This window comes from Geotrypetes seraphini, chromosome 6, assembly GCF_902459505.1.
Source record: "Geotrypetes seraphini chromosome 6, aGeoSer1.1, whole genome shotgun sequence".
In the NCBI taxonomy this organism is placed as follows: Eukaryota; Metazoa; Chordata; class Amphibia; order Gymnophiona; family Dermophiidae; genus Geotrypetes; species Geotrypetes seraphini.
The window spans coordinates 110,627,140-110,655,058 of NC_047089.1; the positions used below are offsets into that span (position 1 = coordinate 110,627,140).

Sequence of the window (27,919 nt, forward strand, 5' to 3'; positions counted from 1 at the left end):
CCATAACAGAAATATTTTTTCTTAGCCTTGAACCAGTTTCGGAGGTCCTCAACACACCATTTGCACACTTTATGAGGCACCCAAATTTTATCTTGATCTCCAATTTTTAGTCCAAAGTATGCGAAGTATACTTTTTTCACAAAGTCTGTAATATTCTGCTGTTGCTTCAACACTAAATATTCACCACAGATGAAACAGAAACTGTCTGGCGAATTAATACACTTTTGCAGAGCTATAACATAGCGATTGAAGAATGACGAGCTAACACGAATTGTGATAAAAAAGTGTGAACAGCCTAGAACCAAGAACCTGATGATGATTCGTGCACAAGTGTGGACTGCAGGAAAGAGCAGCTCTTTGTCTTTATACGAGTCGTCACAGTGCTGGCCATGCCCCCCTGCACTGACTGGAGCTGCTGCTATCTGCCCTGAGTCTCCCTCCCACTGGATTCTTCTGGAAAGATTAACCCCTTCTACCATTAAAAACACAGACTCAGGGCTGAGGCTTACACATACAGCATGCTGCTGAGTATCCCAGTAGTCAGATATGACACTCAGAGCAGCACTTGTATTCACCCCCTTTGCAGGGGGGGGGGAGGCAGAGATTGTTTACCTGCAAATAACAACAAAGGGTCAGAAGAGAACTAGGGAAATGAGGAAATATAATTTTTCCCTAAAACTTGCTTAGCTTATGTAGATATTGCTGATCATCAGATTTACAGTGCTATATTTTTTTTACCTAACTCGGACAACCCCTTTAAGGATTTTTTTGGCATTTTATATCTTAAATGCACTTATGTGAATTAATTAATAGTAATTTGGACTTTAAATTTGGTTAAAAACCATAATATAAAAAAATTGATAAATTTGAAGACAATTTTGCATTTTGTGGCAAATCATGATGTCTAGGAGTTTTTTCAATATTTTATTTGTTTTCAGCACACCAAAATACATAGAAATTAGATGAAAATAATCAAACAGCTTTTTAGTCGTAGACTTGTGAATGGCTCAGGATTTTTTATTCCTCACTGGTGCAAAAAGCAGAATGGCAAACAAGAAACAAACAATAAATTTAAAAAAACCCTTAAAGTATAAATCCTGCACAGCAAATCAGGATATCCCAAAGTCCCTGTGCTTTAGCAAGTTCAGCAAAGCTTCCTGAAGCTAGGCCTTGCCTGGGCCTAGGCCTTACTCTGACTTTAGAATCGGGCCTTGCTCAAAAAAGGAGCTTTAAATCCACTTATCACAGTGCATTAATGTACAAGGCCTTGTTTCCCCAAAACATCAATTGTAACAGAAAATGTTCAGGAGGCCCTCAGCTGTGCTCCTGAGCTGGGGCAGGAGAACTGTCATGTTTGTCTTCAAGCAAAACACAGCATTCATATAACCCACCCGAGACAAACTTCTCCCACATAATTCAGTTCTCAGTTCCTGTGCACTACTGCATTCAAACAAAAAACAAAACAAAACATTTCTTCAGCAAATAAGAACATAAGAACATAAGCAGTGCCTCTGCCGGGTCAGACCACAGGTCCATCCTGCCCAGCAGTCCGCTCCCGCGGCGGCCCAAACAGGTCAAGACCTGTCTGAATCATCAGAAGGGGCTCCCTTGCCACCTTGGTTTCCCATTTAAGTCCTGCCTTCCTATCGAAGTCCTAGCCCTCCGGTCTTGCACATGCACGACCTGGTTGGTTTATACTCATTACCTGGTTAACTTCCTATACTTGTGTTACATCCCAGCTCCTCCCTCAGTATCCCACGATCCCTTTATCCCTCAGAAATCCGTCCAATCCCTGTTTGAATCCCTGTACCGTACTCTGCCTGATCACTTCCTCCGGTAGCTCATTCCAAGTGTCCACGACCCTTTGTGTGAAAAAAAACTTCCTTGCATTTGTTTTGAACCTGTCTCCCTTCAGTTTCTCCGAATGCCCCCTCGTACTTGTTTTCCCCTTCAGTCTGAAGAATCTGTCCCTATCCACCCTCTCTATGCCCCTCATGATCTTGAAGGTCTCTATCATATCTCCCCTGAGCCTCCTTTTCTCCAGAGAGAAGAGCCCCAGCCTATCCAGCCTCTCGGCGTATGAGCAGTGTTCCAGCCCTCTTACCAATTTCGTTGCTCTCCTTTGGACTCTCTCAAGTACCGCCATGTCCTTCTTGAGGTGTGGCGACCAAAACTGAACGCAGTATTCCAGATGTGGACGCACCATCGCTCGATACAATGGCATGATGACTTCCCGTGATCTGGTTACTATGCCCTTCTTTATGATTCCCAGCATCCTGTTGGCTTTTTTCGAGGCTGCTGCGCACTGTGCAGATGGCTTCAGTGATGCATCCACCAGCACACCCAAGTCTCTCTCGAGTCTGCTGTCTCCCAATAATACCCCCCCCAATTTGTAGTTGAACAACGGGTTCTTTTTCCCTATATGCATGACCTTGCATTTGTCCACGTTGAAGCGCATTTGCCATTTGTTTGCCCAGTCTTCCAGCTTGTCCAGGTCCCTTTGCATGTCCTCACACTCCTCCCTGGTCCTAACTCTGCCGCACAGTTTGGTATCGTCTGCGAATTTTATAACCTCACATTTAGCCTCCTTTTCCAGGTCACTGATGAATATGTTAAAGAGTAAAGGCCCCAGCACCGATCCCTGTGGCACACCGCTCGTGACTCCCCGCCAGTCAGAATATTGACCCTTTACTCCAACCCTCTGCAGTCTACCCGACAACCAGTGCTTGATCCATCTGTGCACATCCCCTCTCACCCCGTGGTTCCACAGCTTCTTAAGTAGCCTTTCATGTGGCACCTTGTCGAAAGCCTTTTGAAAGTCGAGGTAAATGATGTCTATGGGCTCTCCATTGTCCACCCGACTGCTAATTCCCTCAAAGAAGTACAGAAGGTTCGTTAGGCACGACCTTCCCTTACAGAATCCATGCTGGCTTGTTCTCAGTAGGCCATTCCTCTCGATGTGCTCGCAAATGTCGTCCTTGATCATGGCTTCCACCATCTTCCCTATAATTGAAGTCAGGCTCACCGGCCTGTAGTTACCAGGGTCACCCCTCGATCCCTTCTTGAAGATGGGTGTGACATTTGCCAATTTCCAGTCCTCTGGTACCTCACCAGTTTTCAAGGATAGGTTGCAAACATGTTGGATTGTGCCCGCTATTTCCTGTCTTAGTTCTTTCAGAACCCTTGGGTGGATCCCGTCCGGGCCTGGTGATTTGCCACATTTTAACCTGTCTATCTGTTTGAGGACATCCTCCCTACTTACCTCTATGTGCTCTAATTTTTCAGCCTGTTCCCCACTCATGAGCTCCTCTGAGTCCGGTATATTAGATGTGTCTTCGCTCGTGAAGACCGACGAGAAGAACGTGTTCAACCTCTCAGCTACCTCTTTTTCCTCCTTAATCACTCCCTTCCTGTCCCCATCGTCCAACGGCCCTACCTCCTCTCTCGCTGGTCGTTTCCCCTTAACGTAACTGAAGAATGCCTTGAAGTTTTTCGCCTCCCTGGCCAGCTCCTCTTCGTACTTCCCCTTTGCTTGTCTAACCTCCCGGTGGCATTCCTTTTGGCATTTCTTATGCGCCTGGTGATTTTCCTCTGTTGGGTCCTTTTTCCATCTCCGGAAAGATACTTTTTTGTCCTTTATCGCCCTCTTTACTTCTATTGACATCCAAACCGGGTCCTTTGATCGCTTGTTCTTGCAGCCTTTCCTGAAATTGGGGACGTACATTCTCTGTGCTTCCTGCAGGGTGTCCCTGAATAGGGTCCAGGCGCTTCCCACAGTCTCCATCCTAAAGATTTTTCTGAGCTTCCTCCCCACCATTTCCCTCATAGCAACATAGTTCCCTTTCTTGAAGTTCAGCGCAGTTGTTGCGGTCTTCCTAACTATGGGTGTCCCTCTTTCTAATGTGAATCTGATCGTGTTGTGGTCACTGTTGCCTAGTGGTCCTCCCACTTCTACCCCTCTTGCAGGCCCCCCTAATCCGTTTAGGATGAGGTCAAGAGTAGTACCCCCTCGCATCGGTTCTTTGACTAGTTGCTCCATGAAGCAGTCCTTCACAGTTTCTACAAATCCTGTCTCCCTAGTGCAGTTGGAGTGACCCGTACTCCAATCAATCCCTGGGTAGTTGAAGTCCCCCATCACTGTTACACTTCCAGTCTTGCACTCCTGTCTCAATTCTGCTTCCAAGTCGTGTCCGACTCCCTCTGGCGTACCAGGTGGTCGATAGTACAGCCCCAGTTTTATGCCCGCACCCTTGTTTCCCGGTAATTTGACCCACAGCGATTCCAGCCCCTCTGCCTTCGTTGCCATATCCATCCTGACCGAGTGGATAGAGTCCTTTATATATAGTGCTATGCCTCCCCCCTTTTTGTGGGTCCTGTCCCTCCTATAGAGCTTGTACCCCGGCAGCGCTACATCCCATTGATTTTCCTCTGTCCACCAGGTTTCTACAATTCCAATTATATCCAGGTCCTCCCCCTTGGCCACGACTTCTAGTTCACCCATCTTGGCTGTGAGGCTTCTTGCATTTGCGTATAAGCATCGCAGGTCCCGTCGTTTTTCTTCCACCTCTGCATTTACCTGGGCCACTTGCCCTTGGATTTCTGGCAGTTTTCCCGCTCTCTGTGTTTCTGCTTTACCCTCAGCCTTTACCTTCTTAGCTTTCAGCTTCCCCACATTCCTGCCACCCCACTTCCCCGCTTTTCCTCTGGGATTTCTAGCCCTACCGGCCCCCTCCTGGGCTATCATCCCTTGCGCCTCTGTTTGATCCCCCTCGCCTTGTGGTACCTCTATATTACCCTCGGCTTTCGCCCTTATGCCACCCAGTCCCCCTGTGTCCACAAGCCCCTTAGTCTTCTCCCAGCAAGCTCCCTTTACCTGATGTTTCCCTCGCTGTCTGATTTGGAGATCTTCCGGTCCCTCTGTTTCCTCTCTGCAGTCAGCCCATTCAGCATCTGTTCTGGATACTGTTGTCCGAAGCGTCAACATCAGATCAGCTGTCGGCTTTCCCCTCCTCCTCAGAACATAAGAAGTTGCCTCCGCTGAGGCAGACCAGAGGTCCATCTCGCCCAGTGGTCCGCTCCCGTGGCGGCCCATCAGGCCCATTGCCTAAGCAGTGGTTCTTGACTATTTCTATAACCTATCTCTACTCCTATCCCTACATCCTACGTCAACTCTTATCTGTACCCCTCAATCCCTTTGTCCTCTAGGAACCATCCAAACCTTCTTTGAAGCCCTGTAACGTGCTCCTGCCAATCATAGCCTCCGGAAGCGCGTTCCATGTATCCACCACCCTCTGGGTGAAAAAGTACTTCCTAGCGTTTGTTCTAAACCTGTCCCCTTTCAATTTCTTTGAGTGCCCCCTTGTACTTGTGGTTCCCCATAATTTGAAAAATCTGTCCCTGTCTACTTTTTCTATGCCCTTCAGGATCTTGAAGGTTTCTATCATGTCTCCTCTAAGTCTCCGCTTCTCCAGGGAGAACAGCCCCAACTTTTTCAGTCTGTCAGTATATGAGAGATTTTCCATACCCTTTATCAGCTTAGTTGCTCTTCTCTGGACTCCCTCAAGTACTGCCATGTCCTTCTTGAGGTACGGCGACCAGAACTGGATACAGTACTCCAGATGCGGGCGCACCATTGCGCGATACAGTGGCAGGATGACTTCCTTCGTCCTGGTCGTGATGCCCTTCTTAATGATACCTAGCATTTTGTTTGCTTTCCTTGAGGCTGTGGCACATTGTGCTGATGCCTTCAATGTTGTGTCTACCATCACTCCCAGGTCTCTTTCAAGGTTACTTACCCCTAGCAGTGATCCCCCCATTTTGTAAGTGAACATCGGGTTCTTTTTCCCTACATGCATGACCTTGCATTTCCCTATGTTAAAGCTCATTTGCCACTTTTTGGCTCACTCTTCCAGTGTCGTCAGATCCTTTTGGAGATCTTCGCAGTCTTCCGTGGTTTTAACCCTGCTGTAGAGTTTGGTGTCATCCGCAAATTTAATGACCTCACATTTTGTTCCCGCCTCCAGGTCGTTAATAAATATATTGAACTGAGAAAGCATCAGCAATAGTCTTTTATGAAATTACAGCTAAAGAGCCCTGCCCCCACCTGGGGCCTTGCCTTGGTACTCAGCAAAAGAAAAGAAAAACTCTTGCAAAATAAGTTACAGGCTGTAGCACAAGTCTCAATAATTATTCATCCAAAAATAATCCAAAAGAAACATTCAAAACAGTTCAGTGGATAGCTTTAGAAATTGCTCACAGAAACCCCCACCCCCCCCAGGAAGAATAGAGAGGCTGAAGGGGTGGAGAAGTGACACTGTATGTGAAAAACAATATACTGTATTTTTCGCTCCATAAGACGCACCTGACCATAAGACGCACCCTAGATTTAGAGGAAGAAAACAAGAAAAAAACATTCTGAACCAAATTCTCCCTACCAGGCTCTGTACCCTGTCCCCCCCCCCCCCCTCTGGTGGTCTAGTGGTAGGCCGAGACAGGGCAGGCAGGCAGGGTCCCCCATACTGAGGCAAGCAGGCAGGCAGGGGGATAGTATTTGCAGGGCTACAAAGCATTCATTTTTTTTCAACCCAAGGCTAAAAAACAAAAACATAGCCCTGCAACCCTTTAAAAAAAAATATTTGCATTACCCTACAGAAAAATAAAAGCATTTTGCTTAGCCAAAAATTAGCAATAACAAATTAAAGTGTCTTAACACTTGCAAATTATTTTCTTTCATTAATAACTATAGGAAAGAACACTGAAATATCTTATTATTTAAATGCCATGCTTGCCTAACATATGAATGTACAATGCAGTTTGATCAGAGCTGCCATAAGAAATTGCTCCACGTCTCCGGTAGAGCTGCCTAGGATTGGGGCAGCCTAAGAGCGTGGAGATGGAGCTGAAGCTCATGGCTCCTCTGTGGCTGAAGACATGGTGGGGCAACGGCCTGCCCAGGCCAGGGGCAGCACCGGCAGCTGGTAACATACTTAAAAAAGTAAAAATCCAGACTGCACTAATGCATGAAAGCTCCGCTGGGACCTGCCCCTCCCCCTCTCTCAGTTCCGGGCCGGCTTTATTAGTCAATTGGTGGGCGAATGGGTGTTGTGCGTGCGTGCATGCAAGAGGAAGATCTGGCTCCTCGTCTTAGAGACACAATGCTTCTTCGCTGCTGTCCCAAGCTTGGCTGCTCCAGCCCCAGTTGCTCACCTCGTGGGCCGGATGGGGAGTGGAGCCGATCAGCAGCACGGCGAGAAGGGTGAGCGCTGGTGGCCAGTGGGACGGCTTCTCCTCCTTCCTTCACAGAGTAGCGCGGAACAAGGCAGGAAGCGATAAGTTCGCGCCTGCATTCTGCGCTTCTCTGCCGCTCAGGAATCAGCCAGAGGGAAAGGCAAGGACTGAAAGCTCTGTTATCTGGGCAGATGGGAGTTATCTGGGCAGATGGCTATATAATGGTGGCTTCTCTTTCCTTCATGGAGCAGCGCGGAACAAGGCAGGAAGCGAAAAGTTTGTGCCTGCCTTCTGCGCTGCTCTGCCGCTGCCACTCGGGAGTCAGCCAGAGGGAAAGGCAGTAGGCTGAAAGCTCTTGCCCTACAACGCTGGACCGCCAGAAGAATTAAGGGGGGTATGCATTTGCTCCATAAGACGCACCCTTATTTCCACCCACTTTTTGGGGTAAGCATCTTACAGAGCGAAAAATACAGTAAAAGCTGCTGAGATGCAGTGAAACTGGGGAAAAGATGAAGTGATATGGGTTGTCCTGGAAAGAGAAGATTGACACTTTGCTCATGACTCTGATGATGTCTGATCTTGTCTGAGGCCAGGACGTGAGCCAGTCGGATGTGAGAAGCACGTGCCACAAAGGACACTGAAGAGGGTTGCCTGGGCAGTGAACCCCATGAAGAGAGATGTTTGGCCAGTGGGCCCTATGAAATGGTGCCACTACAAGTGCAAATTAAAAGACTTTTGTAATGAGCATTTTCTACTGTGGCTAAGATGAACTTTTGGTTACATAAGTTTCGTTTCTCAAGGAGAGGGCCAAGCCTTACAAAGAAACCAGATGACAACAGTCAATTGTCAGCAACTGTAAGGATGCATCTGTACAAAGGACTTAACCATAGAAAACCACAGAAAACAGTAAGCAACTCTCCAGATATGGGCACAGTTTTGTTTAAAATACTGTGTTTTAGGTGGTATAGAGCCTATATTTCTGCCTTACTTGTAGTCTTACTTATAGTCCCACCAACCCCAGGGACCACTATTCATATATAGAGACCCATATAATCAGGACTATTCAAATCAAGTCACTTCACAACCAATCAAGATGACCTTTATTCTATGCAATCACTGTGGTGCTTTAATTCCAAGACATACTATTTGGAGGCTTAAGGCTTGCCCCATCTGTCTTCAACTTGCCAGTATTAAGGAGGAGCTCTGCAAACTTAAACAGGAATTGAATACAATTAAAGCAGCTTCCATCACTCCACAAACTAATACCAACTTATCACCTCTACCTCAAAGAATAAAACAGCCCAGGAATAAATGGGTCACAGTAGGCTCAGGAAGACTGCGACATATAACACAGAAACATCCACCTTCACTAATATTACCTCTACAGAATTCCTTCGCTCCACTAGTGCACTGCGATACTCAGGAAAACAGAAGGGAGGTGGGACTTGAACCAATGAAGGAAACTGAAGAGAACAAGAGCACCCTAAGTACAAATAAAAAAGCCAAAAACAGAAAACTATTACTGTTGGGGGATTCCATCATCAGAGGCATTAACCTTGGAACACAGGGCGAGGAGACCAAAATAGTGAAATGTCTTCCAGAATCCTCAGCTACCAGGAGTTCCAGGCAAATACTGACTATAATTAAGGAAGAAACTAAGGATTTTAACACTGATGTTGTTATCCATCTGGGAACAAATGACCTGGCCAACAACTCCACACTTGCAGCACAGAAAGCTTTTCGGGAGCTTGGTGAGGGCGTGAAACATTTTGTAAAGACTTTAGCTTTTTCTGAAATACTGCCTGCATATGGACAAGGAGAGCAAAGAGTGAAAAACACAGAGGACTTTAATAGATGGCTCAGAGCCTGGTGTCATCAAGAAGGCTTCAGGTACATAGGAGGATGGGGAAATACATGGAAGGACAAGAAGCTATATTGCACTGATGGGCTACATATTACTAGAGCAGGAAAAAGAAACCTTGCAGAGAAATTTAGACAATATTTTTCTAGGCATTTAAACTAGAAGGTGGGAGTGGTGTATGTACGAAGGACAATTATAGAGACCACCCCCGGCAAAAGAAAAGATGTGATAGTAGTAAAGGCTGCAACATAAGCAATATCAGCAACTCATTTCTTAGTATTGCAACGGAAAGTGAAACGACACAAAAATCCATACGAAAAAGGAGATTATCGCTGAAAAATAGCTGGAAAGCGATGACCACAAATGCTCGCAGTCTAAGCAACAAAGTTCATGATCTGCAAGCCCTGATATTAGAGGCAGATCTAGATATTGTTGCTATCACAGAGACATGGTTCAGTGAATCAAATGGATGGGATGCAAACATACCGGGATATAATCTTTTTAGGAAGGACAGAGATGGTCATAAAGGTGGAGGAGTAGCTCTCTATGTAAAGATCAATATCCAAGCGACCGAAATGCAAGGGACCTGGGGAGAGGAAGAAGCGATATGGATTGCTCTGAAAAGAGAAGATGGAACTTCTATCTACGTGGGTGTAGTCTACAGACCTCCGACTCAATCGCAGCAAATTGATAAGGATCTGATTGTGGATATCCAAAAGTTTGGAAGGAAAGAGGAGGTTCTGCTGTTGGGAGATTTCAACCTGCCGGATGCGGACTGGAATGTTCCGTCTGCGGAATCGGAAAGAAGTAGGGAGATTGTGGATGCCTTTCAAGAGGCTCTGCTCAGACAAATGGTGACGGAACCCACAAGGGAAAAAGCGATATTGGATCTGGTCCTCACAAATGGAGAGAGTATCTCTAATGTTCGAGTGGGTGCTCATCTGGGAAGTAGCAATCAAACGGTTTGGTTTGATATAACGGCTAAAGTGGAGAGCGGCCGCACGATACTGAAAGTCCTAGATTTCAAATGTACGGACTTTAATGCAATGGGAAAGTACCTGAAGAAAGAGCTGTTAGGATGGGAGGACATAAGAGAAGTGGAAAGACAGTGGTCTAAGCTGAAAGGAGCGATAAAAATGGCTACGGACCTTTATGTGAAGAAAATCAATAAAAACAAGAGAAAAAGGAAGCCGATATGGTTCTCCAACCTAGTGGCTAAGAAAATAAAGGCGAAAGAGTTGGCGTTCATGAAATATAAAAAAAACCCAAGAAGAGGAGAGCAGAAAGGACTACAGGGTGAAACTGAAAGAAGCCAAGAGAGAGATACGTTTGGCGAAGGCACAGGCGGAAGAACAAATGGCTAAAAATGTAAAAAAGGGAGATAAAAATTTTTTCAGATATATTAGTGAAAGGAGGAAAATAAAAAATGGAATTGCTAGGCTAAAAGATGCTGGAACAAATATGTGGAGAGTGATGAGGAGAAAGCAAATGTGCTAAACAAATACTTCTGTTCTGTGTTCACAGAAGAAAATCCTGGAGAAGGACCGAGATTGTCTGGCAAAGTTACACGAGAAAATGGAGTAGATTCTGCGCCGTTCACGGAGGAGGGTGTTTATGAGCAACTTGAAAAACTGAAGGTGGACAAAGCGATGGGACCATCCCAGGATACTAAGGGAGCTCAGAGAGGTTCTGGCGAGTCCTATTAAAGACTTGTTCAACAAATCTCTGGAGACGGGAGTGATTCCTGGGGATTGGAGGAGAGCGGATGTGGTCCCTATTCATAAAAGTGGTCACAGGGATGAAGCAGGAAACTACAGGCCGGTGAGCCTCACTTCAGTTGTTGGAAAAATAATGGAAGTGTTGCTGAAAGAAAGGATAGTGTATTTCCTTGAATCTAATGGGTTACAGGATCCGAGGCAACATGGCTTTACAAAAGGTAAATCGTGCCAAACGAACCTGATTGAATTTTTTGATTGGGTGACCAGAGAGCTGGATCGAGGACATATGCTAGATGTAATTTACTTGGATTTCAGCAAAGCCTTTGATACAGTTCCTCATAGGAGGCTGTTGAACAAACTTGAAGGGCTGAAGTTAGGACCCAAAGTGGTGAACTGGGTCAGAAACTGGCTGTCGGACAGACGCCAGAGGGTGGTGGTTAATGGAAGTCGCTCGAAGGAAGGAAAGGTGACTAGTGGAGTCCCTCAGAGTTCGGTGCTGGGGCCAATCCTGTTCAATATGTATGTAAGTGACATTGCTGAAGGGTTAGAAGGAAAAGTGTGCCTTTTTGCAGATGATACCAAGATTTGTAACAGAGTAGACACCGAAGAGGGAGTGGAAAATATGAAAAAGGATCTGCAAAAGTTAGAGGAATGGTCTAATGCCTGGCAACTAAAATTCAATGCAAAGAAATGCAGAGTAATGCATTTGGGGATTAATAATAGGAAGGAACCGTATATGCTGGGAGGAGAGAAGCTGATATGCACGGACGGGGAGAGGGACCTTGGGGTGATAGTGTCCGAAGACCTAAAGGCGAAAAAACAGTGTGACAAGGCAGTGGCTGCTGCCAGAAGGATTCTGGGCTGTATAAAGAGAGGCGTAGTCAGTAGAAGGAAGAAGGTGTTGATGCCCCTGTACAGGTCATTGGTGAGGCCCCACTTGTATTGTGTTCAGTTTTGGAGACCGTATCTGGCGAAAGACGTAAGAAGACTTGAGGCGGTCCAGAGGAGGGCAACGAAAATGATAGGAGGCTTGCGCCAGAAGACGTATGAGGAGAGACTGGAAGCCCTGAATATGTATACCCTAGAGGAAAGGAGAGACAGGGGAGATATGATTCAGACGTTCAAATACTTAAAGGGTATTAACGTAGAACAAAATATTTTCCAGAGAAAGGAAAATGGTAAAACCAGAGGACATAATTTGAGGTTGAGGGGTGGTAGATTCAGGGGCAATGTTAGGAAATTCTACTTTACGGAGAGGGTGGTGGATGCCTGGAATGCGCTCCCGAGAGAGGTGGTGGAGAGTAAAACTGTGACTGAGTTCAAAGAAGCGTGGGATGAACACAGAAGATTTAGAATCAGAAAATAATATTAAAGATTGAACTAGGCCAGTTACTGGGCAGACTTGTACGGTCTGCGTCTATGTATGGCCGTTTGGAGGAGGATGGGCAGGGGAGGGCTTCAATGGCTGGGAGGGTGTAGATGGGCTGGAGTAAGTCTTAACAGAGAATTCGGCAGTTGGAACCCAAGCACAGTACCGGGTAAAGCTTTGGATTCTCGCCCAGAAATAGCTAAGAAGAAGAAAAAAAAAAAAATTTAAATTGAATCAGGTTGGGCAGACTGGATGGACCATTCGGGTCTTTATCTGCCGTCATCTACTATGTTACTATGTATATGTTACTATGTTACTATGTTACAGGAACAAGGGGGCAATGAGGGAAAAGGCAGTACAGAAACATTTCTGCACCAATTGAAATAATCCAGGTGGCACAGGATGTAAGGGTCTAGATTAAACTGAAGCCTGCTTTTTTCTTTAGAAAGGATCCATACATTCAGACTGCCGGCTTCTGTTTGTATACTCTCTGTCTCCATTGCATTTCCAATTTGATAGTACAGCTTGTTACTGGTGTGCTTCTGCTGTTTATATACTCTGCTTACAAATAAAAGTATTGCCTGATTTGGAAATACAGTACACGTCTTGTCTGGGTCATTCCCATAGCCAGGAGCAACAGTAAAGGGCTAAGCAGCGGCCTTTCAACGCCTAGGCTGCTGCCTTAATCCCTAGGGCCAAAGCTTCAAATTGTCTCTTAAGGACCACCATTTTACAGTCCTGGGTATCCTTTAACATCACAGCTCCTTCATTAGGCAAGGAGGTTCATTTTGAATCTGCGCTAGCAACGAATCCACCTTTGGCTGAACAAATAGCTGCTGGAAAACTGGAGCCATAGGTTAAAGCCTGGACACAGACTTAGCCACTCACATGAACCACTCTGGTGACTCCCAGTGGTCCATGACCAGCTTTGTGATGTCCAGATGTGAGGTAAAGCTTATGGTCAGAGGAATTAAGCCGCTCATAATTGAGCATTGTGACAAGGGGGCTGGAGGAACTGTGAGGACTTCCCCCTGGTCCAGGGCCACTATCGCTGTTCTCATGCAGAGAACCAGCTCTGCCAGAGAAACTATATCCTGGGACAATAAAGGCATAGAATTGGACTTTTCATCCTCCCGGTCTATGTCAGACTGAACATCCTGGTGTAGGTCTGTGGCCTCCTCGTCTGGTTGGGGTACACACTGAGGGTCTAATCGTGTCCTCCAAGTTGAAGTCCCAACAAGTGGGAACTCTGGGCACCAAACCTCCAACCAAACACTAGGAAAAAAAATGCCCGAAAATAATAAAAGAGCAGAAATACTTCTGAGCAACTTGCTAGCAGAAAAAAATTGTGTGTGTGGGGGGGGGGGGGGAGGGACAGGAGCAGCTTCCTGGGAAGGAGGTGGAGTTCAAGAATGATTGACAGGACTACTAGACACATTGCACTAGAACAGCGGTTAGCATAGCTGGTTTTAAAAAAGGTTTAGACGAGTTCCTGCTATTGAGACAGGCATGAGGAAGCCACTGCTTGCCCTGGATCAGTAGCATGGAAGGTTGCTTCTATTTGGGGGGGTTTCCAGGTAGTTGTGACCAATGTTCCCTCTAAGGATTGATGAGGTGTGTGCAAAAAAAAATATGCACGAGCGACAAGTTACATATTCCACAAATTTATGAGCAGGCACGGAGGACGCATTTTTAAACAAATGTAGTTTATCCTTGTACTCCCTTATGTATTTTTAATCATCTATGGATATGTTTGTATGTTTATTGTTCAAATGGTTTTATTTATTTCCCAAAATTTATTTTTGTTATACACATTGTGAGCCTTTGGGACAGTAAGGGAATTTTTTAAGTACCTTCTTACTTCTCATTTATAATCTTAATGTATATTTTCTTCAAACCGCTTAGAACCTAACGGATGTAGCGGTATATAAGAAATAAATTACATTACATTACATTGAAAATATTTGATATTGCGTTTAAATCAAAATCTCAATAAACTTGAAACTTGAAACGAGTGCCCATGAGATTGTGGGAGGGTTAAATACTCAAAACTTAGAAGAATAACAATTTACTTAAAGTTTTTGCTTCGCTAGCTTTCTGGTATCTTTACATAATGCAGTAGTGTACCTAGCATATGTAACACTCGGGGCCCATCATTTTTTGGCACCCCCCCATCTGTACGAAAAACATGATTTTTAGTAACAAGCCACATGTCACACATGAGTACCTAGGAAAAGGCAGCATCTTACATATTGCAGTGAACAGTACATCAATACACCCATTGTAAAAGTAAACAAGCCATACCAGCACAGATCAATCCTACACCGTCAATCCTAACAGAAAACTATGTCTTTCGAACACACAGAACACACCTTCGCCTAGTATGGAATATGTAATCACAAACTAACCCCTCCCTCTTTTACAAAACTGTAGTGTGGATTTTAGCTACGGAGGTAACAGCTCTGATGCTCATAAAATTCTGAGCATCAGAGCTGCTACCACCACGGCTGGTGCTAAAAAACGCTTCACAGTTTTGTAAAAGGGGGGATAAAATAAAAATACATAGACAAAGGTTAAATTGAACCAGCAAGAAGCTGGACTCTGCATACAATGCTTCACAGAATCAGTGACACATGTCTCCTAAAGCAATAAATAAATAGAAATTTTTTTCTACCTTTGTCTTCTGTGGTTTCTGCTTTCCTCATCTTCTTGTAACTCTCTTCCTTCCATCTGCCGTCTCTCTTCCCCTATATGGCATCTTCTCTCCTTCTATGCCCTTCCAGAAACTGTATGCCTCCCCCTTCCATCTCTCCTTTCACCCCCATTGGTCTGGCATCTCTCTCCTCGCCTTCCCTCTCCCATACCTCTCCTCTGCAATCCCTTTCCCTTTTTTCCCTCATTTCCCTTTTCAATTTATTTTCTGCATCTGTCTAGATTATGTTCTTACTACCCTCTCATCAATGTCCTTTTTTACTGTCTACCTAAAGCTTGCCACCTCTTTCCCTCACCCCTCCAGTGTTTCCCTAACTCAATCCTTTTCTCCCCATCATGTGTCCTCCTTTTATTTATCCCCTCCTTCCATCATGTACCCTCTTTCTCCAACCCTTCCATCTAGTATCTTCTCCTCTCTCTGTCCACTTATCATCCAGCATCTGCTCCCCTCTTTCTCTCCTCCCATTTCCTTCTGGCATTTGCTCCCTTATCTCTCCCATCTGCACTTCCATCCAGCATAGGCTCCCCACTACCATCCAATGTCTGCCCTTTCTCCCTCCATCCACCCCTCTTCAATCAGCATCTTCCCCCTTTCTTTCCCTCCAATATCCTTCCCCCTTATGTCTTTCCCCTTTCTCTGTAGATCAATTCCATCAGCACCACCCTTCCATACCACCCTGCCCCCTTTCTTTCCCTCCACCACTTTTCCATTCCAGCAGTCCTGCTCCTTTCTCTCCCTTCATGCAGCAAGGTCCCGCGATGATTGTAGCTGCCTGATGCCAATCCACCCCACTCTGATGTACTTGCTCTAGAGCGGACTCAGCAGCCGCATGCTGGAAGGGCCCGCGATGACTCGTCTGCTGGCTCTGCTCTGGAAGAAGTAAGTTACGTTGGAGGGGGTGGACCCGGCAGACGCAGGGAGTTGCGGCAAAGTCCCGCAATGACTGCGTCTGCCGGGTCCACCCCCTCCGACGTAACTTACTTCTTCTAGAGCAGAGCCAGCAGACGAGTCATCGCGGGACCTTCCTGCACCTTAGCGCGGATGCTGACTCTGCTGAAGAGAAAGTAAGTCAGTGGTAACGTGACCATTTATTTTTTTCATCAAAAGGGGACATCTATTAATTGACTGTGTATCCTTTCTTTCTTTCTGTACTCAGGCCCAACAATTGTCCCTTTCTATTCCCTCCCTCCTTCCTTCCCATGTCCTTAGTGCCCCCAGTGCCTCCTTCCCGTGTCCATAGTGCCCCCAGTGCCTCCTTCCCATGTCCTTTGTGCCCCCAGTGCCTCCTTCTTATGTCCCCCCACTGCCTTCCAGATTTTGCCCACCCCCAAAGCCAGTCAGCTCTGCCACCTCTCCATTTTTTTCTCTCTGTCACCACCGCATCCCCTATGCTCTGGCATCTCTCTCTTCTCCTTTCTTTCCTTTGCACCCCATAGTCTGGTATCTCCCCTTCCCTGATTCTCTGGCATCTCTCTCCTTTCCTTTTCTTCCATCTTTCGCTCCCCCTCCATGCTCTCACATCTCCCCCTTCCTTTTCCCTTAGTCTGGCATACCTTCCTCCTACCCTCCAAGCCCTGGCATCTCCTTTCATTCCCTCCCTCATCTTCCTTCTCCCTCCAGCTGGGTACCGCAACACTCTTCCCTGCAGCTCTGGACTTCCCCACAATTGCCATGCTTCGGTTCATCTTCTTCCTTCCTCCCTCCCCCCCCCCCGTGGGACCCTGCGGCACCATCAACTCTTACTCCCTCTAACGTCGGCCCTGCAGCTCCGGACTTCTCCGCACCTTCTCCCCCCCCTTTCAGATCGCTATTATTTTAAATGTTATAGCCGCGGAGCTGTATCCATCAGTGGAGACGTCTAACCTCGGCCTGCCCCGGAACTCTTACTACAGCAGCCGCCCGTCTAGGCAGGAACAGGAAGTCACTGTTGCAGTAAGAGTTCCGGGGCAGGCCGAGGTTAGACGTCTCCACTGATGGATACAGCGCCGCCGCTATAACATTTAAAATAATAGCGATCCGAAGGGGGGGCAGGTGTGGGGAAGTCCGGAGCTGCAGGGCCGGCGTTACACCAATGAGATCAAGGGGCGGACTGCCCCCCACTTAATACGCCACTGATTGCGGGGATCATGAAAGGAGTCGCCGCTGCTGCATCTTAGGCGAGCAAGGCAGACCGCCACCGCCGCCGCTTCCTCTCACCTCCGCTCGAGTGAGCGACACCAGAAGAAGCATGAGCGACGCCACTGAAAATAGTGAGCGATCGCTCATGCGCTCACCTTAGAGGGAACACTGGTTGTGACCTAGATCAGTGGTTCCCAACCCTGTCCTGGGGGACCACCAGCCATTCGGGTTTTCAAGATATCCCTAATAAATATGCATATGAGAGATTTGCATATAATGGAAGTGACAGGTATGCAAATCTCTCTCATGCATATTCATTATGGATATCTTGAAAATTCGACTGGCTGGTGGTCCCCCCAGGACAGGGTTGGACTTAGATTGTCCATCATGATGATGGAATACTAGGCTAGATGGACTATTGGTCTGACCCAGTATGTTTCTTATGTTCTTTCTTGTTTCAACAGGAAGTAGAGTAGCTGACAGAGGGGCTAATGAAATTGTACCACTGACCCAGAGGGGTGGCATCCATAAAATTTTGCCCAGGGCCACATAGGTGCTTAAAGTGGCTCTGTACATATTTCCAACTTCCAGTGAGTTGGCAGAAATACAAGGGAAAATATTTCTACATTTAAAGGCCAGCTGACTATATAGTGTGAACAATCCATGAAGCAGGATCTAATACTCTTCATATCGAGGAGTGAGATAGTACTAAATAACAACAGAATTTTATTTACTTTTAACAGATGTTTTACAACTCTGACTTACCCACTGATACAGTTTGCAGATGATTGGAGGCTGGATTCCATCGACAAACTTTCTGTCCAGTAATATCTACAAAAACTAGAGTTCCTTCCTTTTCTTCCCATAATGGAGATTCGCCAATCCTTAACTTCTCTCCCATAACACATTCAACCTTAATGGATGTCATAGTCTGCAAGCAGAATAGCTAAAATCAAAACTGTGACAAACCCATGTGCAGAAAATAACTTAGTTTCTTAGTGAAAGTTAATGCAGAAATTGCTAAAAAGAAAAAACAACTCCTCAATACCAGTAAAAGTGACATTTAATAAAAGTTTATGCAGAGAGTCACGTGATGTGCTGAGCCGAGCAGGACATGCTTTGCTCAAGCTCCGGGAAGCTCACATTGAGGCGTTGTCTGCATCGGTGGTGCGGGCTTTGGACACCTGCTTTGAACAGTTATCCAGCCAACTTACCTTGCTCGAATCTCTACTGACGGAAACCACCAGGTGCACCGGCGAGTTGGAGACCAGAGTAGCGCACGTGGAGAACGCCCATTCCGCCTCTGTGGCAGATCTGGTGTCTCTTAAAGAACAGCTTCAGCGCCAGGCAGATAAAATTGAAGATTTAGAGAACCAATCGAGACGCGATAACCTGCGTCTGATCGGTCTGCCGGAGGCGGTGCCGGACTCTCGCCTGCTTTCTACATTGGAGTCCTGACTTCAGGCGGAGTTGCCGCTCCCTGCGGGCATGGGGCCTCTGAGGCTGGAGCAAGCTCACTGCCTTGGTAGGCATGCCAAGAACCATACCCGCTCCCATGTCACCATTTTCAAGGTACACAACTCAGCTCACAAGGCGGAACTCATGCAACACTATCGGCAGAAACGTAACACTCTTGCCTATGAGGGAGCTCCAGTCCGTCTGTTCCAGGACTACTCCCCTGCGCTACAGGAGAGACAGCGCCGTTTTTCCCGAGTGTGGTCCGCCTTATTTGACCGCAAACAGCGTTTCCAACTACTCTATCCTGCGCTATTGAAGATTTGGACGACTACCGGACATCAACGGTTCCCAATCTCTTGATGGCTCTGCTCTCCTGGATTGATCGTTGGCCCTTCTTTTTGGGGGGTCTATCATGGTCCCGTATGAGCTTTGGTCTTAGGTTCCCTTGCGGGAGCTGTTTCCTTCTCCTCTTTGCCTGGTTGGGAGCTGGGTGGTTGATGTGTGCTTTAGTGGAAGCGGCATTAACTGGATACTGTCACGTAGGTGCCTGACAACTTGGTGGAGTGAGGGCGTTCTTGGACTACTGGAGCCCTCACTGGACTGACTTGTTTAGAAGATTTGTTGTTTTCAGAGTGCTCGTGGAATGTATGCGGGGTTTTTGGTTGAGTCTGGGGTTGACTGCTTGGGTATGCTAGGTTGGGGTTTGATTCCCCCTGGGGGGGAATATCTACTTGCTTGAATGGTGTTACTTTCTTGAGTCTGGGTTGGTTAGAATGTATAGTCTTGGGAATGAATGCTTGGCCTCTGTGTGTGTGTGGATTTTGAGGGGTGGGTGCGTGTGAGGTCTGGAGATTGTGCCCTGCTGGGCTTTTTGGAGGGCTCTGATGATCTCTGGTGGCCTTTTGGAGACGATGCACTTTGGTCTCCTCACTTGTTTTGGTTTTGTTGAGGTCTTGGGATTTTCTTGGGTGGCCTGGTGGGTGAGTGGAGTGGCTGGCTGGGTGCGTGTGTGAGTTTGAGGTTCTTGTTTCAGATTTGATCCTGGTAGTGAGTGTCTGGGGTGGGTGGGGCTGGGAGGTCTTGGGGTCCTGTTCACATCATAGCATGACTCCCTCTCCACTCCACATTCGTGGGACGGGGTGTGAGACTATGGTTGGGAATATGGGGGGATTGGTTTGGGAGGGTGGGGGTGGTGTTTGGGTAGGAGTGGGTTGGGTTTTGGGGGGTGAGAGGTCCTCCTTCAGTATGTGTATTCAGTTTCCTAGGATCTTGCATTGCTTTTGTTCAATTTTTCAGGCTATGCCATATGTTTGGCAACACTGCTCTGGGGGGTGGCTGGGCTCCTGGGGTAGTCTCATACTTTTTCTTCTTTCTTCTCTATTTTGCTTCTTTCCTGACTTTCTGACCTGAGTACTCCCTTTAGGCTTACCTCTTGGAATGTCGGGGGCATTACGTCACCGATAAAGTGGTCTAAAATATTAGCTGCTCTGCAGCGTTATCGCTCGGACATTGCTTGCTTACAAGAAACTCGGCTGACTGATGCAGAACATCTTAAGTTGGGTCGTTCTTGAGTGGGGGAGGTATATTTCGCTTCCTCTCAGGGCCGACATGATGGAATTGCTGTGTTGGTCCGTAAGTCTTCGCCTCTTGGAGTGCAGGTTCTTGATAAAGCTTTTGATGGTATATATCTGCTCTTGCGTCTGACATTGAGTGATCAATCCTATCTATTACTTGTGGTTTACAGCCCTAACTCATCAGAATCGGCTTTTTTGCAAAAGTTGATTCAACTTTGTTCTCGTTTCTCTGGGGATCCACTTCTTATCTTGGGAGACTTTAATTTGGTGCGGGACCCTGCTTTAGATAAGTCCGGTACCTCTAATGCCTCTTTGGGAGCTAAGGGTCATCTTTTTTCTGACTTTTTTGATACTCTCTCAGTGGTAGACCCTTGGCGTCTTCTCCATCCTGAAGTTCGTGACTATACTCACCTTTCTTGGGCCCACAATACCTGGTTTCGGATAGACCATATTTTTCTGTCTTTGACTTTGTTCTCTTCGGTCATCTCGGCTGAGATTGGTCCCCTGAATATTTCTGACCATACCACAATTTGGGTAGATATTCACCTGGATGCAGCATATCTTCGGATGTCTTTCTGGCATTTTCCATTCTATCTTGCTCAGGATAAGGAATTTCAAACCTTTTTGCAGGCCCAATGGGAGGATTATTCTACTAATAATGCTCCTCATATGGATGATCCTATTTTGTTTTGGGAGGCTGCCAAGACGGTGATTCGGGGACATATCATTTCCTTTCTGAGTGCTCACAACAAACGTATTCACAGAAGTATCATTACCAATGAACGGGCCTTTCATTCGAATCCCTCGAAGGAGGCTCGAGAACGCTATTTGTCTACTCAAGAGGCTCTTAATTCGTTAATTCATTCCCGTTCTCAAAAATGGGTGGCTTTCCATAAACATCGTTTCCAACGTTTTGGAAACAAGCCCGGGCGCCTTAAGGCACGATTGGTAAAGGTTGAGACCTGAAAGAAACCGATCTTGTCTCTTCGGACCCAGGGTGGGGGTACGGTGACCAGTACGACTGATGTCTCTGCAGTCCTTTTTGATTTTTTAGACATTTATACGATGATCCCGATGATGTCTCTTTGGAATTGCTGACAGACTATCTTCAGTCCTCTGGACTTCCTCGCCTGCTGGAGGATGTAGTGTCTTCCCTCAATAATCCATTTAGAGCAGCAGAATTAGAATCCGCTATCAAAGCTCTTCGCTTCGGCAGGGACCAAGGTCCGGATGAATTTTCGGGAGTTTTATCGTCTTCTTTCTTCCCATCTCTGTGGTCAACACTGCTATTGCTAAGGGATCATTTCCGCGCTATGCTAATGAGGCTCTTATCTCATTACTGCTGAAACCTGGTAAGGAGGCTGACGCCTATCGTCTTATCTCCTTGATCAACGTGGATCTTAAGCTCCTCTCTCGCATGTTGGCTGACTGCCTCGCACCGCATCTCCCTAAGATCATTCATGAGGATCAAGTGGGGTTTGTCCGGGGACGTCAATCAGTTTGTAATGTCCATAGGGTTCTCTTTGCACTAGCCCATTGTCAATCTCACCACATTCTGGCTTTGTTTGTCAGTTTAGATGCTTCTAAAGCCTTTGATAGTGTCCATTGGTCCTTCTTGTTTCGCACCCTGGAACATGTTGGGTTGGGTGGCTTTTATCTTAATGCTGTCCGTTCTCTCTACTCTAACCCGAGGGCTTCTTTTCTGGTTAATGAGACACGAACAGATTCCTTTCCTATCCTTCGTGGTACCGGCAGGGCTGCCCCCTTTCCCCATTACTTTTTCTACTCTCTTTAGAATCATTGCTTTGCATTCTTCATGGGTTTGCTGAGGTACAGGGTCTTCGTGTTAATGGGGTAGAGTTAAAGACCCTAGCATTTGCAGATGACATGTTTTTGATTCTTACTAGGCCTGAAGATTCCTTACCAATGGCATTGGACCTCATTTCTGAATTTGGCTTTTATTCTGGTCTTTCTCTTAATCTGGATAAGTCCTTTGCCTTACCTTCTCCCCTGAGTTATGCATCACATGGAGAGGTGTCTTTCCTCTTCGTTGGGCCAACTCTACATTGAAATATTTGGAGGTCTTTATTCCTTTAGAATTATCTAGTCTGTATCATTTGAATGTGGAACCGTTGTTCCTGGCCCTTCAGAACAAACTACAGCTTTGGGGAACCCTTCCATTTTCACTTTTGGCCAGGTGCATCTTTATAACATGCTCATTGTCCCGTGTTGGTTATATGTCTTTCAGGTCCTTCCTCTTTATTTGACTTCTCGGGATGAACACCGACTGGAACGCTTGGTTCAGAGCTTTCTTTGGGCTGGGAAGCGGCCTCGCCTGCCTTACAAATGGGCGGTGGCTCCGTGGTACAAGGGTGGACTGGGTTTGTTGAACCTTCATTATCTGACTATTGGATGTGGCATGCGCCACATCAATGATTTTTTTCAGGGGTACTTCTGCATTCACCAACACCTCTTTGGAACTTTCCTGTTTTCGAACTACTCGCTTTAGTGCATATCTTCATTCTATTCCTTCTTCTTTGCCTGAGCCTCTCTCTACGAGGGTGATACACCGTCCCTTGCGGAAGATTTGGTACTGGGTCTGCAAATATCACTCTCTATCAGCTTCTATAACTCCTTTTCTGCCTATCAGCTTTAATAACTCCTTTCTACCTGGGATAAATGGGCTGAGTTTTGCTCAGTGGGAAACAAGGGGCATTCATTATGTGTTTCAGTTGGTTGATGATCATGGCAAAAATAAATCTTTTGCACAGCTGCGGGTCGAATTTTGCTGATAATTTTGCTTATATGCAAATTCAACATTACATTTCTTCTTTACCCTCTAGTTCTTTGCTGGCCTCTTGCCAAGAGATGCTGTCTATGGTTTTTACAATTGGTACCCAACTTCCTGTTCCCCTTAAATTCCATCATCGCCATTTGAAGGATGAGTCCCCCTTGTTTGATCATTCTAAATTGCGGAATGCTTGGGCTCGTGACCTTGCAGTACAGTTGCCTGATGATGTGCTTTTGCAGGCTGTCCGTAGGTTGCCTGCCTTTCAAAAATATACCACCTTTTGGGAGCAACACTATAAGTTGGTCTTCCGCTTGTACATTTCTCCTAAGAGGGCTTATCTCTCTGGGCTTCATGAGACTGCTGACTGTCTTAGATGCCAGGCTCCTGAAGCGGGCTTGGGACATATGTTCTGGACTTGCCCTAATATTCAATATTTTTAGAATGCCATTTTTATTTTAGTAGAGCACATTTGGAACATTACAATTCAGCGCTCACCTTTGTTCTTATTTGGAGCTGTTCCCCATTATTACCCTTGTACAAGGGGGGCTGCTGCTTTCCTAAAGTGGACTGTCCTCGTTGCCTTGAAATGTATCTTGCTGAAATGGCTTGAGGGTGATGCACCGGATTACTCCATTTGGCGCTGTTGGATGATTACTTTTTTGATGTGGGAATGGAGCGATGTGATGGACTTTTCCTCTCTCCCAGGACGCATCTTTCAACGCATTTGGGAACCCTTTTGGACTACCATGACTCCTCTGGCTCGCAGCCATTTGCTTAACTGTTAAATCCATGTTGTCTGTCTCACTATGTTGCAGTTGGTATGCCTGTCTCCTTTTGTATTTTCTCTTTGTTAATGTAGTACTTGGAAGGAGGACCGGGGCAGAGGTTTGGGGGGGTTTGTTTAGGGGGTGGGGTAAGGTTGCTTGAGGGGGAGGAGAAGTGTGGGGACTGGGTTATGTAATATAAAAAGTTGAGCTTGTATGTAATTCGTTTTGTATCTCTGTTTGGTATTTTTGATGAGCTCAATAAAATATATTTGAATATAAAAGTTTATGCTAGGTGATCAGTGGGTATATGCATGGGCTTTAATTAGAAAGCATGTCTGGAAGGGGGAAGGGTCACATGGGGATGGGACTGTGCTCCATTTAGAAGTAGTATAAATGGGTCCAATGGTAACTGGGCAGTATTTCATCAGGTAGAGAGTCTTGGTGACTTGATGAGGGCTGTGTATCAGGTCTCTTTTGTATATCAATCTATGAAAATGACTTTAATGCATGGGACTTTAATGCCATGAGATCGACTTCCATGAGGAGTGTGCTCTTGGAATGTTGCAGGGATAAACTATCCAATTAGAAGATCCAAATTACTGCAGGAGCTTAAAAAAAGTATATTTAGTATGCCTATAGGAGATGCATCTCACTGATAGACTACCAGAAATTATAAAAAGAGCTGGATAGGTAGTATTTGACACACAGTGTTGGAGTTGCCATCCTGCTCAGTCAGTTTATTCCAATGACAGTAAACAGGGTAGTAAAGGGTGATTCTGGAAGATATGTTTTGGTACATCTGACTGTTCAGGAACTGAGCTGATGATCCTTAAAATCTATGCCCCCAATGTATTTAATATTTTTTTTATCAACATCTGATTAAAGTGTGTAGTAATTATCAGCAGTTTCCATTAATATTTGATGGAGTCTTCAATGCTGTATGAGACCCCTTTGTTTAGAGGACTAATATCAAGTGACCATAAAACATCCAGGAGTTTCAAACAAGTCTGCAGGGTATTGGACCTGGTAGATCCCTGGAGAATTCTGCACTCTTTGGATAAGGATTTTAATCATGTAGTATGTGCACATTCGTCCATATCTTGACTAGATTATATGTTAGTGATCACATCTACATTTTACAGAATTCACAGTGCAGATATTGGAAAACTAAGGACCTGTTTTACAAAGCTGCACTAGCAGCTGCAGTACGGTAATGGCCCCAAAGCCCATAGAGATTTAAAGGGCTTCGGGGCTGTTGCTTTGCAGCAGCCACTAGCGCGGCTTTGTAAAACAGGCCCTAAGTTGGCAGACTATGTGATAATATGGATGGATGTGCAGGGCATTTGGGGGGAAGAGTTTGGTACTTTCCAAGTCATCTCTATTGGGATTCATAAGAACATAAGAACTGCCATCTCCGGATCAGACCCATGGTCCATCGAGTCCGGCGATCCGCACACGCGGAGGCCCAGTCAGGTATACACCTGATGTAGTTTTAGTCACCCATATCCCTCTATGCCTCTCGTAAGGAGATGTGCATCTAATTTGCCTTTGAATCCTAGCACAGTGGATTCCTTAATAACCTCCTTTGGGAGAGCATTCCAGGCGTCTACCACTCGCTGTGTAAAGCAGAACTTCCTGGCATTTGTCCTGGACTTGTCCCCCCTTAGCTTCAAACCATGTCCTCTTGTCCGTGTCGCGTTGGACAATGTAAATAATTTATTTTCCTGCTCTATTTTATCGATGCCTTTCAGCATTTTGAACGTCTCGATCATGTCCCCTCGCAGCCTCTTCTTCTCAAGGGAGAACAGTCCCAGTTTCTTGAGTCATTCCTCATATTCCAAGTTCTCCATACCTCTTATTAGCTTCCAAGTGTGGTCTGACCATTGCTCTATAAAGCGGCATTATGACTTTCTCCGATCTACTCGTGATTCCTTTTTTTATCATGCCTAACATTCTGTTTGCTTTCTTTGCCGCTGCCGCGCATTGTGCAGACGGCTTCAGGGTCCTATCTATCAGTACACCCAGGTCCTTTTCTTGTTCGCTCTTACCCAGAGTTGCGCCTGACATTCTATACTCGTGTTCCTTATTCTTACTACCTAAATGCATTACTTTGCATTTCTCCACGTTGAACTTCATCTGCCATTGCTCTGCCCATTTCTCTAACTGATACAAGTCGCTCTGGAGTTCCTCGCTATCCTCCTGCGATCTGATTGCCCGGCATAGCTTTGTGTCGTCTGCAAACTTAATGATCTCACTGGATACTTCTTCTTCCAGGTCATTGATGTAAATATTAAATAGGATCGGCCCAAGAACCGAGCCCTGGGGCACACCACTAGTCACTTTCTCCCAGTCTGAGAAGTTCCCATTTATGCCCACTCTCTGCTTTCTGTTTTCCAGCCATTTGCCTATCCACCTGTGTATATCTCCCTCTATTCCATGGCTTTGTAGTTTCCTGAGAAGTCTTTCATGTGGAACTTTGTCGAACGCCTTCTGGAAGTCCAAATATATTATGTCCACCGGCATTCCACTATCAATTTGCTTGTTCACGGTCTCAAAAAATTGAAGTAAATTCGTTAAACATGATTTCCCTTTCCTGAACCCATGTTGACTGGGTTTCATCAAGTCGTGTGTATCTAGGTGCTGGACTATGCTATCCTTGATCAGTGCTTCAACCATCTTTCCAGGGACAGACGTAAGGCTCACAGGTCTGTAGTTGCCCGGTTCCCCTCTCGATCCTTTTTTGAAAATTGGTGTGACGTTCGCTATCTTCCAGTCTTCTGGTATCTGTCCAGTTCTGATTGTCAGATTGGCAAGTTTTTGCAATAGCTCTCCGATTTCAACCTTCAGTTCCTTTAAAACTCTCGGGTGAATTCCATCCGGTCCAGGGGATTTGTCACTTTTAAGTTTGTCGATCTGGTAGTATATCTGGTCCAACTCCACTTCAACTGTGGTGAGGCTGTCTTCTATTACTCCACTAAACACTTTCACTGCTTCTGGTATTTTTGCGGTATCCTCCTCCATAAAGACGGACGCAAAGAAGGAATTTAGTTTGTCTGCAATTTGTTTATCCTCTTTGATGTACCCTTTTCTTCCCTGGTCGTCCAGGGGTCCCACCGCCTCTTTTGTGGGTTTTTTCCCTTTCACGTATCTAAAGAAGGGTTTGAAGTTTTTGGCCTCTTGCGCTATTTTTTCCTCATAGTCCTTTTTGGCATCCCTCACCGCCTTGTGACATTTCTTCTGATCATCTTTATGTTTTTTCCATGCTTCGGTTGTTTTCATGTGTTTCCATTTTTTCAAAGAATCCTTCTTTTCTTTTATGGCTTCTCTCACCTGTCTGGTAAGCCATGCCGGTTCTCCCTTACCTTTTGTTCTCCCCTCTTTGGAGATCCTCGGAATGTGGAGATTTTGTGCTTCTGTGATAGTATTTTTCAGTAGGGACCATGCCTGGTCTACCGTTTCAAGTTTGTCCACCTTTTTCTTGAGTCGTTTTTTCACCATGGCTCTCATGCGATCGTATTTGCCCTTTTTAAAGTTTAAGGTTTTGGTTAAGGTTTTGGCATGTTTTCTATTCCCGATGTCAAGCTTAAAGCTGATCACATTGTGATCGCTCGTCCCCAGCGGTACCGTAACTTCCACTTCTTTTGTCGGACCCGTGAGGCCATTTAGTACCAAGTCCAGGGTGGCGTTGCCTCTTGTCGGCTCTTTTACCATTTGTTCCAGGAAGCAATCCCCTAGCGCCTCCAGGAACTTGGCCTCCTTGCCGCAGTTGGAGGTTCCTAGTTTCCAGTCTATCCTCGGGAAATTGAAGTCTCCCAATATTATTACATTGCCCGTCTTGCATTCTTGTTTGATTTCCTCTATCATTTCTGAGTCAGTTTCCTCTGCCTGTCCTGGGGGACGATAGTAAAGGCCAATTTTTGTGTCTGCGCTGTTTTGGCCAAGAATCTTGATCCAGAGGGACTCTAGCTTCTCTTTCATTTCCGTCGTAGCCACTTCAACAGATTCTACTCCTTCCTGAACATATAGGGCAATACCTCCACCTTTCTGCCCTACTCGATCTCTTCTATATAGTTTGTATCCCTGTAGCACTGTGTCCCATTTGTTTTCTTCATTCCACCATGTTTCTGTTATGCAAATGATTTCCAACTTATCTTGTCTTGCTATTGTCTCTAGTTCCCCCATTTTGTTTCCTAGACTTCTAGCATTCGTATACATACATTTGAGTTCTCTTCGTGTTACCTTTTTGGACTTCCTACTCTTTACTGTCTCTACTGTTTCTTTCACGGTTTCCTTAACCGCTCCAGTGTTGTCTCCCTTGTTTGC

General features: G+C 45.9%; 1 protein-coding gene across 7 annotated transcripts in view; it reads right to left on the bottom strand.

The window, feature by feature from the left end:
- RGN (regucalcin) overlaps positions 1 to 27,919 on the bottom strand; it is a 677,053-nt gene that overhangs the window by 526,256 nt on the left and 122,878 nt on the right. For all 7 annotated transcript variants that reach the window (XM_033948729.1, XM_033948730.1, XM_033948728.1 and 4 more), the window contains exon 2: positions 17,772 to 17,937. In XM_033948729.1, the coding sequence (XP_033804620.1) occupies positions 17,772 to 17,934 (163 nt within the window). In that variant the 5' untranslated portion in view covers positions 17,935 to 17,937. The remainder of the gene's footprint in view (positions 1 to 17,771; positions 17,938 to 27,919) is intronic.